Below are 17176 nucleotides of genomic sequence, written 5' to 3'. Positions count from 1 at the left end.
TTAAAATTAAAAAATAAACACCTAGTAGATAGGCCTAAAATTGGTTCTAACACAACTTCAGCAACTCAACAAAATAAATGAAGCGTAAGTTTTTTTCAAGATGGTGAGTAATGCCAGTCTTCATCTAAATGAAGAAGAGGCAAAAAAACAAAAAAACAACAGGAAACAACAAGAGCAAATAAATTGTATTTTACGTACCTCGATCTCCACTGGTCCACAGGCAGATGCGGCTTAGCGGCGCGGAGGCACGGTAGGAGAAAGAGTAAAATGAGCGCCAAAAGCTTGATGTGAATGCTGATTAGGCGCTCCATCTAGAATGAGCACCGTGTACAAAGTGGATACCTGACTAAGACTGGTGAGGCTGAGCGACACTTGAAAAAGAGCATACTGTGTAAAAATAAAAAGCCACCACTCTGCTCCCGTATTGCGTGTGCAGTAGTCCTCTGCCCTTCCTTCAATGTAATAGGAGTTATTGTTAGACCGGTGGGTGGATGCTATGCGTAGATACTCGCTTATATTGAGCTTGGATGGTTTGATTCGCTTGGGGGTTATTTGATGGGGCGCTTGTCCTCACCCGTTGTCCCCGACGTGTCATGTTAGGAGTTGATACCGTTACGACGATCGTGACAAATTCGTCCTAATGGTATCGCCATTGGCTAGAACAAAAGTGACGTCACTGCCTCTTGTTACTGGAAGGCAGCTGAGCGGGAAGGTTTTGTTATGATATAGAATTATTCAATGCCCGGAGATTACCGACATCCCAGAAAGGGGGCGGGGAATCGGATACAATTAAAACTGCTTTACGCTTGAGAGGCATTTTAAGAGGTTCGTGTACTGTATGGGTTTTGTTCGTATTGTTAGCTTTATCAGCAACTTTGAATGTTTTTATAACTTCATTTTAGTCAGAGAGTCACACTCATTGCTTTGCCGTATTAAGCATTCCTTTGTTTATCACGAAGCTTGTAATAGTGGTGAATCCAAAGAACAAACATGTATACGGAAAAGAACACGTTTATACGGAGCGAAATGTATACAGTTAACAGAGAGGTTTGCGGTAACACCATGTGAAAATCACCTTTTGAGGAGTGTTGGTTCTGAAAAAACTGTTGTTTAAGGACTCAATGTTTCGATCAGTATGCTCTGATCATCTTCAGGAGAATGCTGGCCTCGTCGCTGGATGCTGCTCAAATAGAGATATTCGTTTGGCGTTATAACAAACCTTTCGCATGCACAGTTTTAAATCCTATATTTTTTGTTGTTTATTGTAATTTAGTCTATACAGTTACACGCACAATGACAGTTACTCAAGCACTACACATATTATGTTACATCATCATCATCATCAGATGATATCCCACCGAACGAGTCAAGGTTTCAAACTGTGAGGTTATCACGTTCTTTGACGATTGATTCGTCTTCACTTTGTAACCTGCATGGGCAAGTCAAAAATCTAAACCCAAACCCGAAAGAATCAAAACTCGAAAGAACCAGAAACATTCGAAAGGCAAACACATGAAAACTTGTTATTTCAACACTGATATCTCTTAAATCCACTGTCAAGGGCAATGCACTAATGAGAATTAGTAATTAGGTGTTGGTAGTAAATGACTCTAATCTATTGTTAATGCAATTTGTTGGCCTCTACCGCACTTATAGCCTAACAATAAAATATTTGAAAAGAAATTAAGCCTTTTTTACGCTTCATGAACGATTTAGCTTTCATCAATTTCATCCAAATTATTGACACCTATGAGTATGTGGCTTTCGAGTGAGACTCTGCACGGGCCAGGCCATTTACTTGTATGTTTGCATAGTTCGCAACAGCTTAATCTATTTTCTCATTTTTTTTTTTATGAGAAAACAATTCATCCCAGCAGGTGCTTCATAATAAAAGTAGTTCTGTTCAAATATCGTCCTCATTTTATCTATGTCTGAGTTGCTCTAATTTTTGTCCATAATTATTTTAGTTTATGACAGAGACTTGCTTTCAATGTTGTCAATTTGTTGTCATCCATTATCTGCGTTGTTGTCGTTTATTATTTTTTAAAATAGTCATCCACGTAAATTAAAAGATTCGTTAAAAAAAATTAAACTAGGAGCTTCGTCAGACTGTGACCATGTCCACTACCGAACTGCCTTTAACCCTGTCTTGGTGGACATATAGAAGGCGTTGAATGCGTGGTTTGGACTAATTGGTCGTAAATGTTCTGAGCTTGTAAGCCACACGTACTTTGCTGAACGACTTTTAAGCGTCTTCATTTTTTATATTTTAAAAATGTACGTTTTTAATTCTTCTAAATATTGCTAAAAATTTAAATAAACTCAGCCTCCTAAAGGCTTTTAAGCCTTGATTTTGGAAATAAACCGAGCCATTGTAAATAAATAATTGGATAATAATAATTGATGAACCTCTACGGCGACAATTGGCAATAATATATGACAACTGTCGCTCAAATACATCATTGATGAACAATCGAACGAAATTGAAATTGTTTACATTAATTCCGCCATTTGAATTAACTTGCGGTAATTCAGTATGTTGTTCATTTTGGTAACAAATGCACCAAATGATATACAGAGTAACTCTTTACAGTTTGTATTCAAACACAATCATTTTTTTCCAAACTGCTGTTCATAAAATGGAAACGAGAACAATTGTATCCTCATCCGGAATATAGCTGTGCACATTTGATCTTTATTACTGTTTAAATATAAATGTTATCGTGTTGTTAGTTGTTGTAGTTATATTGTTAAAAATGTTTGTTGTTTTACTCTTATTTTGTGATACGAACATATGACCCTAAGTTTGATTGGACCAGTTTCAGGGTACACTGTTTTTTGTTTGACAAATAATATATTTCAAATTAAAAAAAAAGTACAGCGGGTTTGTAGGCCCCCGCATCCCGTGATTTATCGTTACCATGCATGACTTTCCTTTTACCTCCAATTATCTCCTCAAAAAAATAGTGCAACCCCAGGAGTGTGTCTTGAGATTTGAAGATAACCGATTCCCCCACCCCCAAGAATGAGCAGACCGACAAATTACTTGAAAAGCATGCAACAACTGTTATTGAGTGATTGTTAGCTACTATGTACGAAAATAACCCAAATGTTCTAACTCTGTCGAAAAAGAGAGTGTAAGGGGAAAAAAGATCACAAATGTGATCCGGTCTGGTTAAAACAACACGAGTACAAAAACTGCGACATTTAGTTGTGTTTATTTACATAGTATACGAGCGTGGTACGGTTTCAACTTGAGTGCTTTTCTCTCATAATAAACGAGACGCGACCTAAATGGTTCTCTGTAACAAGAAGGTTTGACTTGCTAAGGGTTCGACTCTTTATTCAAGCAACGTACAACAGCGGATGAAATATTATGCCAGGTTGGGGTTAAGCGCACTTTTCAAGCAGAAGGAGAAATTTGAATAGTCACTTTACAATTGTTGAACCTAAGGAAATACCTGGTTCTTTTCAGTTCTTATTACATAAAGTGCATTGGACTGCCACTTATTGGTTAACTAAGCGTTTTCATCACTGTGTTTGATTTTATTTGAAAAAATGCTCCCCACGACTTTTAAGAGAACCCGCTCGAGAAACACAATTTAAATTTTGAGTAGCAAGTGCACGGTCGTTTACCGGCTGTATTTAATACAGCTTAGCCTGGCTAGCTGATATAAAAGAGGTTCAAAGAAAAAGGACAAACAAAAACTAGAATAAATCAAGAAAAACAAGGGAAAAAAAATCACATTTATAAACAAGTCATAAGTAGAATGGTTATATTTAAATAAATAAACAAACAAACAAGCAAGCAAGCAAGCAAGCAAGCAAGCAAGCAAGCAAGCAAGCAAGCAAGCAAGCAAGCAAGCAAGCAAGCAAGCAAGCAAGCAAGCAAGCAAGCAAGCAAGCAAACAAACAAACAAACAAACAAACAAACAAACAAACAAACTTATTGTATAAGCCCATCTTTGTTATAGCTTTTATATCATCTTTGGTTTGGGAACTGAGTTTATTCACATCGTCTCTTCCAGATAGACGCAATCAACGTTATAAATCAAATAACTGTGTTTGTACCAGGAGATACCGTTTTTGTGATAACACTCAAAAAACGGTTTTGCATTTTGTCCGAGATTTTGAGCGAGTTCGAAAGATATGATGGACTCGATTGCAACCAGGAAAAAACAACAATAAACACAAAATACTCCAAAACAATGGTGATTCGTGGGTGTCGTGTAAGTCAAAACAACAACAAACACAAACTACTCCAAAACAATGGTGATTCTTGGGTGTCGTGTAAGTCAAAACAACAACAAACACAAACTACTCCAAAACAATGGTGATTCTTGGGTGTCGTGTAAGTCAAAACAACAACAAACACAAACTACTCCAAAACAATGGTGATTCTTGGGTGTCGTGTAAGTCAAAACAACAACAAACACAAAATACTCCAAAACAATGGTGATTCTTGGGTGTCGTGTAAGTCAAAACAACAACAAACACAAAATACTCCAAAACAATGGTGATTCTTGGGTGTCGTGTAAGTCAAAACAACAACAAACACAAACTACTCCAAAACAATGGTGATTCTTGGGTGTCGTGTAAGTCAAAACAACAACAAACACAAACTACTCCAAAACAATGGTGATTCTTGGGTGTCGTGTAAGTCAATTCGTTTCCGATCTTGAACATTATTTCAGACAATTTCAGACAATGATAAATCAGTGATGTCACATATTAAAACGCCATTGAAGTTTTCCAGAATAACATACGTCGCACGTTGTCTTGAACATAAATTATCATCTGAAAGACGTTTGGAAAAAGGGTTTGTGTTTGTACTCACAGTGTTTCAGTTTGCTATACTCTGTTATTGTATCTGCGCCAATGTATTGATTGATCATCACTCACACTAACCACTTCATCTTGTCTCTTGCTGTAAAACAAAACAAGGAATGCAAACGTTTATATCTTATCGTAGGGGCATGGAGAAACGAAAAAACGAAATAAGAGAAGATTTAGTTTGTGTTCCTCAACAGTACATTGACTGAAACGCTATTTCAGAAAACCGTTTTTTTAAGGTCGTTTTTGGACTATAATTTCTATCTATTTAGAACTGATGAGGCAAGTAATGGGTGTTGAATACCCATTCAAAACAAGCATTAGAAATGTATATTTGGTTTGCGGTAACACCATGTGCGTATCTACTTGCCAGGTAGAGTTGTTCTTAGGGAACTGTCTTGCTTTATTCTACTGCCGTGGAGTAGATAATCGGAGGTTCGGGAGACTTCTCAGTTCTGAAAAGAACTGTCCTGCTTTTTAACTATTACCAGGGCGGATGGTATAGAAATTAGACTGGACTACTACTTTAGCTTATAGGATCGTAATTAACTGTACTGCCGCGGAGTCAGTTCTGAATTGTTGGCAAGTACATGTACCATGCAAGTAGATACACACATGGTGTTACCGCAAACCAAATATACATCCATACCTCACCATGCAATGCCTCAAATCCTATATAAGCATTAGAAAGTTGTTTTACTTGTGATTTATTTCTTCTTTACCCTGGGGAAACCTCTCCGTGAAACACTGTTTTTCAGAAGTGCCCAGTAACTACATACACAGTAAAATTTTAAAGTTGTATTAATACAAAAATATGTTTATAAAAACGAATTGAATACGAGCAATATCAAAAATAAATTAGGTAAATTTATATAAAGACAACAGCACACAATCTTTTTCAGAACAGTTTGGGATATATTTCCACTGTTGGGAATCAGTAATGTTAAGACATGCAGAAAAAAATAATGCAATAATGGTAAGGACAAATGGGGAGTAGGAATGAAAACAGAACTAGAAAATGAAAAAAGAACAAGAATTGGAAGACAGAAAAGAAGATGGAGAGATGAAATCCAGATGGACAGGAGATGGGCAAGAGATGGACAGGACACAAAGAAAACATGACAACAGGTGGATGAAGAGACTATCACTGACAGAAGAATATGAAGACAGAGAGATGGAAAGAAGATGGGGAGATGAAATCCAGAAATCCAGAAATTTTATGAAGAGAACTTCATCCGACAATGGACTAATACTGCCGCATGAGAGATGATGAAAAAATCTTGTTGCAGATTGCAAAAGGGCTGTCAAGGATTTAAAAAGTATAAAGCTAGTCATCAAACAAGATAATGTACATATTAAACCCTTGTCAACAATCATTGCAACCCAATGAAAACAAAAGCTTTTATACAGCTTCCAATCAATAATATGATTTATTAATTGGTTTGCTTCGTATATTTATTACTTTATATTTTTCATTTCATTTTCAGTAATTATTTCCTTGATCTGTCCTTGACTGTCATTGACTTGAAATAAATGTACTTAATTTATTGTTATTATTCTCCTTTTTTACCAATATATAAATACATATTGGTTGATTGATTGAATTTTGCGAACTAAGTTGTGCCGATTTAGTTTTTAAAGTGACTTGTCTTATTGGAACGAATTGCTGATTCGGTGCACTAGAATGACTAATAACCGCCAAACCAATGGTATTTTTCATGTCAGAACTTGAGGTGCCCTAAATGCAATTGTCTTAATGTTCAATTTAATCAAGTACTTAGACCTAATTTGTTTTAACCTAAAATCATATCTCGTGAATCTGGTAATAGCAAAATATTCGGGTGGTAAATTAATCTTAGAAACAGAACACGATAACAGAGAAACCTCCTTAGCATCTCCTGACTGGTTCTTTCATAATCTGCTAATCTTAAGAAATCACTTGTAAGTGTGTTTTTTCTCCCGATGGGTACAACACAATTAGGTCTGAGGTTGAATTCCACAGTTCCCGTGGCAAAGCAGTGAGTGTTTCTGGCGACTTATAACCCAAGAGTTTGTCATATTTGTTACTTCTCGTGTCTGCCTTACCATGGAGGAAGGAAATGCGTACACCATTTATCATCTTTATCATTACTCCAATCCATGTATTAGGTCACGATTTCAGTTCAAAGTTTGACAATTTCACACGTCGTAAAATGTCACATCTTCCAAACAACCCAAGTTGCTATCTTCTTAAAATCTGAACAATCACCCTCTTTTCAGGAGTTCAATGATAACTATATAGGAGTAATCAATGGATATCAAACCATTTTTCGTTTTAAGGTTGGATGTTTTTGTGTTTTGTTTTTAATTTGGTTCACGACAAGTGAATAATTATAAATCCCATTTTAAATGAAAGACAATGTGAATGTCAAGGTCAAAGTTCTACACAATTTCTCTCTTGGTTTTCTTTCCGAACGTTTTTTTTTTGCTTACAAAATGTAATTGAAACGGAATGTCATGACACGGAATCATTATAATGACGGGCCAATATTTGATAAGAGTCGTGCTATTAAAGCAAAACGAAACTCTTGAGATGTGTAGTGGCTATTCAAGGGTGCCCCTGGTAATGTCATGACCACACGAACACAATTGTTGCCAAGAAGAGACAAAACTTCCATAAAAGAATAATCACGTGCGTAGATCCCACATCTTCTATAATTTGTGCTTCGAGTTTCGCGCCCAAAGCGCACCGAGTTACTTGAAATATAACGAATGGTTTTGGGTTGAACTCATGCAAGCTGTCAATGACATTTTAATAGTGTAACGGTTCTGCCGAAAACCCATTATAGACCGTGGGATGATGCTCCAAATTCTGTTTTTCAGTGATCTACCTTACACAACTACTTACATTTGGTCTAAAAATTTAAAGAAAATTCAACTTACCACCAAAAAAAAAATCGTCAAGCACAAAACTTACGCAGTATGGATTTATTCGCGAAATGAAGCACAAAAATACAGCGAGAATAAATGGCTGAACGTGCAACAAAAAAATAGATGACTTGTAAGCTCGGCCAATCATAGCGCATATGACATGCATGTGGATGTGTGGACCAATGAAAGAGCTTGTTTCGGAGTCCTGTGGTTTTGTGGCCCTTTTTGAAACGACGGCGTCTGCGTTTGATTCAGCTTCAGGCTCCCTTATCTCGTCTGAAGCCCTGACTGAGCGCGTACGCAAAGCACGCACAATTGCCAAAACAACCGCGGGCTAAGCTAGCATCCGGAGCCGAAGCCGTGGTTTCGAAAAGGGTTTCAGAAAGATGTCGTCGTCTACACTTCTCAGGAAACTTCGTCCTGTGTGAAGGGGAAGAAAGTTGCGAAGATCGGCTCGTGTTGTGTTGCATGAACACAACATAAATTAAATCCAAGCTAGTTAGGGAAAATAATTATCGCTGGCAGGAGTTCGTTGGCCCAGCAGTGGTTAGGAAAAACTATCAGCATCGGTGATGTGCCGACGGACGCCATGGATGATGGATGATGGATGATGACATGACAGCGACCTACAAATACAAAAGACCTTCCCGGCAGCTCCTGGTTGGAGTACCGTGGATGTACTAACTACTAGTGGAAGCGCAACATTTCTTTCCAGAAATAGTTGTGCTTCAATTCGAAGCAAAGCAGTTAATCATTATTTTATTTTTATTTTGTCAAGTTAAACAAAATGAAATGCTCCTCCGATCTCTCAATTAAATGAAACGAAATCAGAGTCACGATCACATGCTGAGGATACACATTTTGTTGATGAATCATGATGATGACACACATCGGTTTTAGTTATTTACTTAATACTTAAAAACAAAAACATACATGTACTGTTACAATAAGTAATTACATACAGACTACAGTATGAAAAATCAATAAGCATTAAATATTTAATGCACTAGGCCTTTTAAAAATTTACACGATTTAGGAAAAACTGACCCTTACTTACTAGACTAAAACACTGAAGTGGAGGAAGGGCAAGGGTACATACCCCAAGACCCCCATACTAATCACGTGATGAAGTATGCTTTAATAATAATAAATAACATCCCCATCTTTATTCTTAAAATTCTAGAGGCAAACAACCCGCCAACCAGCTTTCTTTGAGATGTGGTATTTAAATTTAAATTTTGTATTTAAACTAAGGGGAACAAGCCTAATTTTGTTTTAAAATAAGATGAGTAAACTAGGGCCTCATTTATTTGTATTTCTTTTCTTTTCAGTAAGACATGTCCGCTCTGGGTTGGTGCTATCAACACTTCTGCAAATTCGCTGACAATGAAGCGTGCAGGTAGAAGGAGAAACAAAGAAAGGCAGAAACTAATCTGAGAAAGCTAGAGAAGAAAAAAAATTGAAGGTAAAAAAAAATAACTTGTTCATTACTCTCGTCCACCAGAAGAAGTGCGTAACCTTCTTTTCTTTTGTTTTAAGGAAAAAGAGAAAAAAATCAAATGAATATATGGTAAACTGTTGGTATTTGTGAACAGGACCAGTATCCCCATTATTAGGTGTATTTGCACTTTATGTGTTAAATAACAGCCCTCAAATTAAATAAAAAATCTGTGTAAATTTTGGCAAGAATTTGCTACAAGATAATGAAAAGTTCAAAGTATTGGGTAAAAAATGTCCTCTTTATATCAAAAGCTTTCCAGTGCTCTTTATCATACGTTTTGTATGGATTGACCTTTAATAATTGGGCACAAGTTGACTAGGGTATGAGGTCATGCTACTTGGATTGAGAAATTCGTACTGCCTAAATAAACTTTGGATTGGATGTGTATCTGCAATTACGGAACAATGAGTTGATCTGATTGCTTTTCTATGTTATTGTAATATTGTACCTTCACCAAAACCGTACATGTTTGCTTTTCCTACAAATTGTTTTTATTTTTTGTACTGTCTGTTCAGTCATCGAGTATGCTTTTCTAATTCGCTTGCAGAACGCGAGAATAGTGATGCCATTAGCAAAGAGACAACTGAAGGTGAACCACGATCAAAAGGTTGCTACGCTCTGACACTGGTGATTCTGAAACGCCTCAGCTGAACGTGCTCCCCGTACAGTGTATCATGCAGATTGAAGAAGAAAGTATGTAAAGGAAAATATCACACAGAAGATGTTCCTGTCAACGAATCAATTTCCCCTGCACAGACTTATGCTTTTGTGCCAATTGTGGAGTGGAAATTTTCCACTACACTTCAAAGGACTCGGATGGGGATGTTTATTCTGATGATAACTAATTTAAACAAAATGTTGCCTGAATCATCATTTTCAATAGAAAAGTAGAAAAACTATATAATTTTAATTCAATTTTGTAAAATCTTTAAATCTTCGAAATTGTTAAAGGCCCTGTCACACCATGGCGAATCGCCTTAACGTATGCCGGCGTATAGGCCTACAGAAACTAGTTCGAGCATTTTAAAAGTCCAAGAGCGTCCAACTTCCCAGAATCGCATCCATAGCGTACTGAATGTATACAAAGCGTATGACTAATGATTAATGAATTGATAGCGTATCACTAACTTAAAATGAAGTTATGTATGTTACACAGGTGGATACGTCAGAATACGTCGAGACTTGTTGGGGATACGCCAGGCATAGGTTATATAAGGTATTTATTTCGTCAGCCAAAGTACATCACAGAGCCCTATACCAGCCAACAAGTAACGTACCTCTGACGTATGTCTAACGTACCACGGGCAACGAGAAATTTTGAACATGCTCAATATTTTGTTGCGGGCTCTACGTGCTCCAAATTTTAATAGCGTATCGCAGCGTGCTCTAATAACATAAGCGACATATTACCCCTAACCTATATCAGCGTACAAACGTAATGTTGATATTTCGCAAACGATCGCAAACGTTAACATACAAGCAGGTGATATGCCATGGTGTGGCAAGCCCCTTAATAAAAAAACTCTGTGTTTTGAGACACTAAATACATGATCATCAATTTGTAAATTGCAAAGAAGATCCAATGGGCATAATTTCTTGGTTAGCTTTTTGTGTTCTAAACCAATGATGATTAAGAGAACAAACGCTGGGTGTTCAGCTGTTAAATTTGAATTTGAATTGTTTTAAATTGAATTGTTTGGGGGAATTTAAAAAGGGCCTTTTCAAGAAAGTAACATAATTCATCATGAGGGTAATATTAAATTTCAATGTTTATAATAACAATGAGTATTGTACCAGAAATATGTCATTATGATATGAAGAGAAGGAATAAAAAAATCTAAATGTGTGTCTCTTGTCAACAATATCCTTTTTTTGTTAAGTTCATTCATTCGATTAAAATTTAATTAAGGCTTGTCTAAGCTCTGAAGACTTAGTAAATGACCAAAATGAGGTCCAGAAAGTTTGTTGGTGACATTAAGAAACAATTGAAATAACTTAATTGGGGAAATGATTGATGTACAGAATAATATTTCCAGGGGTGTTAAATAATTAATTAATTGAGATCTGAGAGAAAAGAGCTGAACACCTGTAAATGAAAGCAAAATAAATAAGCCAGTATATTTTCCCCATTCGTTTGTGCACTTTGGATTTGCCCATAGAGTTTGTGCACAGTTCTCAATTTTTTACCAATAGAGGGTGCTATTTTCCTATAATTATTTTCTAATTAAAATAACTCATTACTGTGCAAGTTTTGCCCTTGACGACTTTCACATGTTATTCAGGACTACCATACGAACATCTGGGGACAAATTCAGGTAGTTGCAGAGGGTAGATCACAAAACTCGAAAACTAGAGCCCTTTTTGGTGATCATCCCACGGTCTGTACGCCCTCTTATTTACAAACAAATTTAAATAGTTTTGTTTGCGAAGGCTTCCATGTTCGTGGGGGTTTGTATTCTAAATAAAGCCGGCTCTGCTGGAGGTGGTGATTCATTAAAACAAATTGAAAAACATTCAAAAAATTGTTTACTCCGCTAAATTGACTTTACCCCCCCCCCCCCCAATTACATCTAGCGGATTCATTTTTAATAAGCTGAGCGAAACATGTCGCGTATAAGATATTTTGAAGGCTTTCAATCATCATTATTGATTCACTATTTTATTTCAGGTAACTGAAACCTTTCTCTTTGGTTACTGAGTCTGCGGTACCTTTGCTCTACTCTAGCACGTACTGAAGCCCAGAGGGACAGTAACAGGAAAATACCAGATTTTATAAACTCTGTTCGAAGACACGTGGGATTTTACAGTTCGGAATTGCCTTTGATGAATTCGGTCAATTAGGCAATGCATAGCACAGAGGTCTAAGTTTTCAGGCGAAAGAGTCTTTTTAAAATGAGATTCGCAAGGTCTAACCGTGTATTGGATCAGAACCATGCACTGGGTTATTGTGAAAGAATCACACTATATAGTCTATCTGTAGTGAAGGTCCATTTTATCTATTTTTAGGATGCAGGAACTTTCGTCAATGCAATTGTAAATCAATCAGTTGAATTAAATTCCAAACGGTATAAGGCAACATAATTAATTTAAACAAGTCCAACCTGTTTTGCATTGTGGTAATTTTTCCTTTCTCTCTTTTTGTCAATAGCTCGGAACGCGTTGTATACGGGGCAAGGCTAGTGTTTCTGATATAAGATTAGACTCTATTTTCCATCGATTAAAACTCCCATATCATACCATAGCGTAGTGGTGTTCATTGTTAACTATACCAGCATCTGACACACTTATCTTCGATTCTGTTACCTAAAACACACACATGTCTATCAAGTCAACAGCTCCAACATATATATTAGGTCCCAACCAAATATTGTGGCCAGTCCGTATGGCTTATTCTCAGACGCTCATATCCGGGCTATTCCTGTACGTCTTTGCTTCTACGATGTCTTGTGACACAAACAAATTTACCCACGTGGCAAGCAATGGTTCATTGTCACTATGCAATTATTAATAAACAATAGATTTGTGTCAAAGATTCTACGAAAACAATTCTTGAAACCAATTTAGCGAAAGTGTCTAATTTGACCCCTGTTCTGACGACACAGAAACGAACCCGACAGAAAGCATTGTACTTTCAAAGGGTGTGAGTGACTTGTCCGCCATTTTGATCTGCTGTAGGCTCATTTTGATACTTTAATACATTGCAGACTTCCTCTTCATCCGACTAAGGCCATGTTTAATGGCCTCCATACATGGCCTCTATGCATGGACTATCCTTTGCAACCGAACCATACGGCGACCTTCCAAATATATAATTCGCTGCGTCACATAGCCCCAATGATAAAGTCCGTCTCTTTAAGGAAAGGCCTGCGTCTGAAAACCGTCCAAGTCAGGCGGCCTTAAAAGTCTTGAAAGTCTCCCAATGTCTTGAGCCCGAGTCGTGTAAGATGCTTGATATCCATCCATCCTTGAGAATCATTACATTGGCTGTTTAATTCATTTGATTACGCCCACAACTTCCGCGCTGGTGACGAAATATCACAGGAGTTAAGCGTGTGATATTCAATTTATATAGATTGCCACGTGGAGTAATCTTAACGCACACATCCATATTTGTAACACCACAGTGGGTACTCGTTTTGGACTATGCATTTTTACTTGAGATTGGCATCCTTGGGCACTTTACCGTTACCCGTAACTCCACTGGAAACACTTTAAATGTGGCGTTAGTTTAACAACCAAAAAGTTTACGCGCAACATTGCTTTGTAAAGACGCGCTATACGGAGATGTAATCCAATGTAGAGAAAATTGCATAAACACTGTCACACCTTGCGGAATAAACCCCTACAACACACAACCTGTGAAATATTGACTCTAACTTTGAGGTTTGCTTAAACCATGGAGGAAGAAAATGCTTAAACAGTGGGTGTGAGGTATCACTTTAAGTCTGTATAACTGGTCAGCACTAGCAAGTGACACCCAGGTCTTGCTAGACTTAAGTCACACCCCATTATAATTCCTTCCTTCAACTGCACGTGAGAAACCTATGTACATCCGTCCTTGTAGGTTAAACTGTAGTGAGCGACGCTATATTCAGACAATAAGGCGAGGCAGCTTGCCTCGTTTTCGATAGAACCTCAACCTGTTGTCACGGCCCCGTTTCACGGCTCCAATTCGGCTTAACATGTAATTCTGCGCTTAAACAGGCACAGTAAACACATTACATTTGCGGTAAGCATGCAGAGACATGACATTGGACCCTGATTTGAAATGAATAGAAACTCACTGCATTAATAATAGCCAATCATTGCTGAGAAAACCAAGTACGATAACACGTTTTGCAGACGTTGGTTTGATACTGACTCTCAACTATTATCTCTACAACTGAATACGTTGGTTTGATACTGACTCTCAACTATTATCTCTACAACTGAATACGTTGGTTTGATACTGACTCTCAACTATTATACAACTGAATACGTTGGTTTGATACTGACTCTCAACTATTATCTCTACAACTGAATACGTTGGTTTGATACTGACTCTCAACTTTTATCTCTACAACTGAATACGTTGGTTTGATACTGACTCTCAACTATTATACAACTGAATACGTTGGTTTGATACTGACTCTCAACTATTATCTTCACAACTGAATACGTTGGTTTGATACTGACTCTCAACTATTATCTCTACAACTGAATACGTTGGTTTGATACTGACTCTCAACTATTATCTCTACAACTGAATACGTTGGTTTGATACTGACTCTCAACTATTATACAACTGAATACGTTGGTTTGATACTGACTCTCAACTATTATACAACTGAATACGTTGGTTTGATACTGACTCTCAACTATTATCTTCACAACTGAATACGTTGGTTTGATACTGACTCTCAACTATTATCTCTACAACTGAATACGTTGGTTTGATACTGACTCTCAACTATTATACAACTGAATACGTTGGTTTGATACTGACTCTCAACTATTATCTCTACAACTGAATACGTTGGTTTGATACTGACTCAACTATTATACAACTGAATACGTTGGTTTGATACTGACTCTCAACTATTATACAACTAAATACGTTGGTTTGATACTGACTCTCAACTATTATCTTCACAACTGAATACGTAGTAGCAGCTCCTTTGTTGCTTGTTGCAAGTTTGCCGTGACGAATTACAAAAGAGGAATAGTCTAATGTTAAACAGTATTGTCCAAAGGCCCACACTTCGTGTATCACATTTTATACCTGTGAATATTTAGGCTCAATCGGTCCTCGGAGTCGGGTGAAAACAACAGAAAAACCAACCCTTGTTTCCGCACGTTTCGCCGTGTCATGACATGTGTTTAAAATAAATCCGTTATTCTCGATATCGAGAATTGATAATTGTTTTAACGTTTTTCTCAAAAAGAAAGCATTTCATGGAATTCAAGGGAAGTCTTTCACCATTAACTTCTGTAAATCCTGTAAGTTATTCGTAAATCTGTGAACTTTTTATTTTTTCTATTCTGAAAGTGTCCAATGGCTTTAAAGGATTTGGGTACTTTTTGTAACACAAAGTCCACAGATTTACATTAAACTTACACCGTTTGGATGATGTAGAACGCCTTAAAATATTAGTTGCTGAAGTGCTGTAGTTTTTAGTTATTTCCCTTACATTGTTTGACTCATTTCTAAAAAACTACAGCACCTCAGCAAGTAATATTTTCAGGGAAGCTTTCTATCCATCTTTATCCACCTACAACAAGTCCCCTTTATTAATGCACGGGATAACGGTTTACATCATGACATTGTTTTTTTTATATTATATGACCTCAAACAGCTTATGTAAAACCTACCCCGCGGGTCTTCATGAATGTAACGAGGAGAAATTTGTTTTACCCAACTCTGATTAGTTTGCACCGACTAATCAATCATCAATCACGAAAATGAAACCATGATTTGAAATTAAAATCGGGTTATTATATTCTCTCAGTCCTCACTGGACGTCCAGCATTAGGGGTAACCCAGTAGATGATTGTACCTCTTCTGACTCCTTCACAATGTCCCTCATAAACATCAAGATTTCCACAAAGAGACGGACATAATGAGATTCCTGATTTAAAGCCACCTGGAAGTGGTATTTTGTCAAAAGAAAGCTTTTGTCACTAAAATATGTGTTTGATGATTGGAATGAATAAACAATTAACTAAGGTTTAGCAAAATTAGTTTCCATGCTATGTTATCATTTGTAGGTTTAACTCATGTTGAGCTTGCCGTTCATTCGTGATGCGTAAGGACGAAGTGTCAGTATCTCTGCCTTCACTAACCTTCCCATCGCATCCGTCACACCGTAGTGGCTACGTTACCAAGTCAACACACTAATAACAAAAGAAATACATAATTACAATTGTTGTTTCCTGATACTGTAGTTTAATCCCAGTAAATCGAGCTTGATGCGAGCTCGAAGGTCGAATGGGCGAGTATAGTGTCATACGATGAGAGACAACTTAGTGTAGGTTTCAAATTTACTGTGGTATCATAAACATAAAGTGTGACCTTGTGCGCTCCGGTAGTCGCATGCCAGGCAAGATAGTGTTTAAAAAAAATATATAATTTGATGAATAAATTAGACAAAAGTTGATGGTGCGGCCATCTTGATTTTCTTCCCTTTCTAATAAATGTAACCTTAAGTCTGTGTTTTTTAATTTACACTTGACTACCAATACTTGTATGGGACACAGGGAACACGACCAAAATGGTGGCAGAAAAATAAAATGTATATTGGTTCATCAGGAGGTTTTGTCGTGGATTGTATACGCATTGATGTAGTGTGTTCGTAGAAACGAAAAGATCCCAAGAGATGTGTTCAACATTGCAAAGATATCGAAATTTACAACCATTATCCACGCATTTCCCTTTAAACATTATTGCATATCGTCCCTCCAATGCAATTGATTTGACTAGCGACATGGCAGTATAAAGTGCACTATGCCATTATTTCAAAACAAAATGAGCAATTGTGGATCATCACACTAAGACGAACTAGCGCAGCCACAGCAACAGGTTGAAGCAATGTGTAATAACAACGTGTTAGGGACAATTAGGCTTGGTATTGACGTGTAAGCACCCATGTAACCATGTAGATTATACATAAAGTGGGGTGGGGGTGGAATTCAGAAGCATCATCAACAATTCAACAAGGGTTTAGAACAATGACTTGGATTCAAATTGTAAATAACATTGTATAATGGTTGCCCGGCAGAGTCGTATGACTGCTCCATAATTGCTGAAAATGCATGCTTGGAAACCTTGGGAAGTGGCCGTATTGAGTACTGAGGCACCGTAATAGGTTAATCGATAGCTGGGGCGGAAAAGCCAGCCATTTTGTGCACTTTGAGCCAAGTCGACTACACCTGAAAGCTGGCGAGCCAGTGGCG

At 37.2% G+C, this 17176-nt stretch overlaps 1 protein-coding gene across 1 annotated transcript in view; it reads right to left on the bottom strand.

Moving 5' to 3' along the window:
* LOC117291714 (probable insulin-like peptide 7) overlaps positions 1-558 on the bottom strand; it is a 33079-nt gene extending 32521 nt beyond the window's left edge. The window contains exon 1 of the mRNA XM_033773575.1: positions 199-558. Coding sequence (XP_033629466.1) covers positions 199-311 — 113 coding nt within the window. The 5' untranslated portion in view covers positions 312-558. The remainder of the gene's footprint in view (positions 1-198) is intronic.
* Between the last annotated feature and the right edge of the window lie 16618 nt (positions 559-17176).

Source organism: Asterias rubens, chromosome 6 (genome assembly GCF_902459465.1).
Source record: "Asterias rubens chromosome 6, eAstRub1.3, whole genome shotgun sequence".
Taxonomy (NCBI): Eukaryota; Metazoa; Echinodermata; class Asteroidea; order Forcipulatida; family Asteriidae; genus Asterias; species Asterias rubens.
The sequence above is the reverse complement of the archived record's forward strand: the minus strand, read 5'-3'. Positions and strand labels throughout refer to the sequence as shown.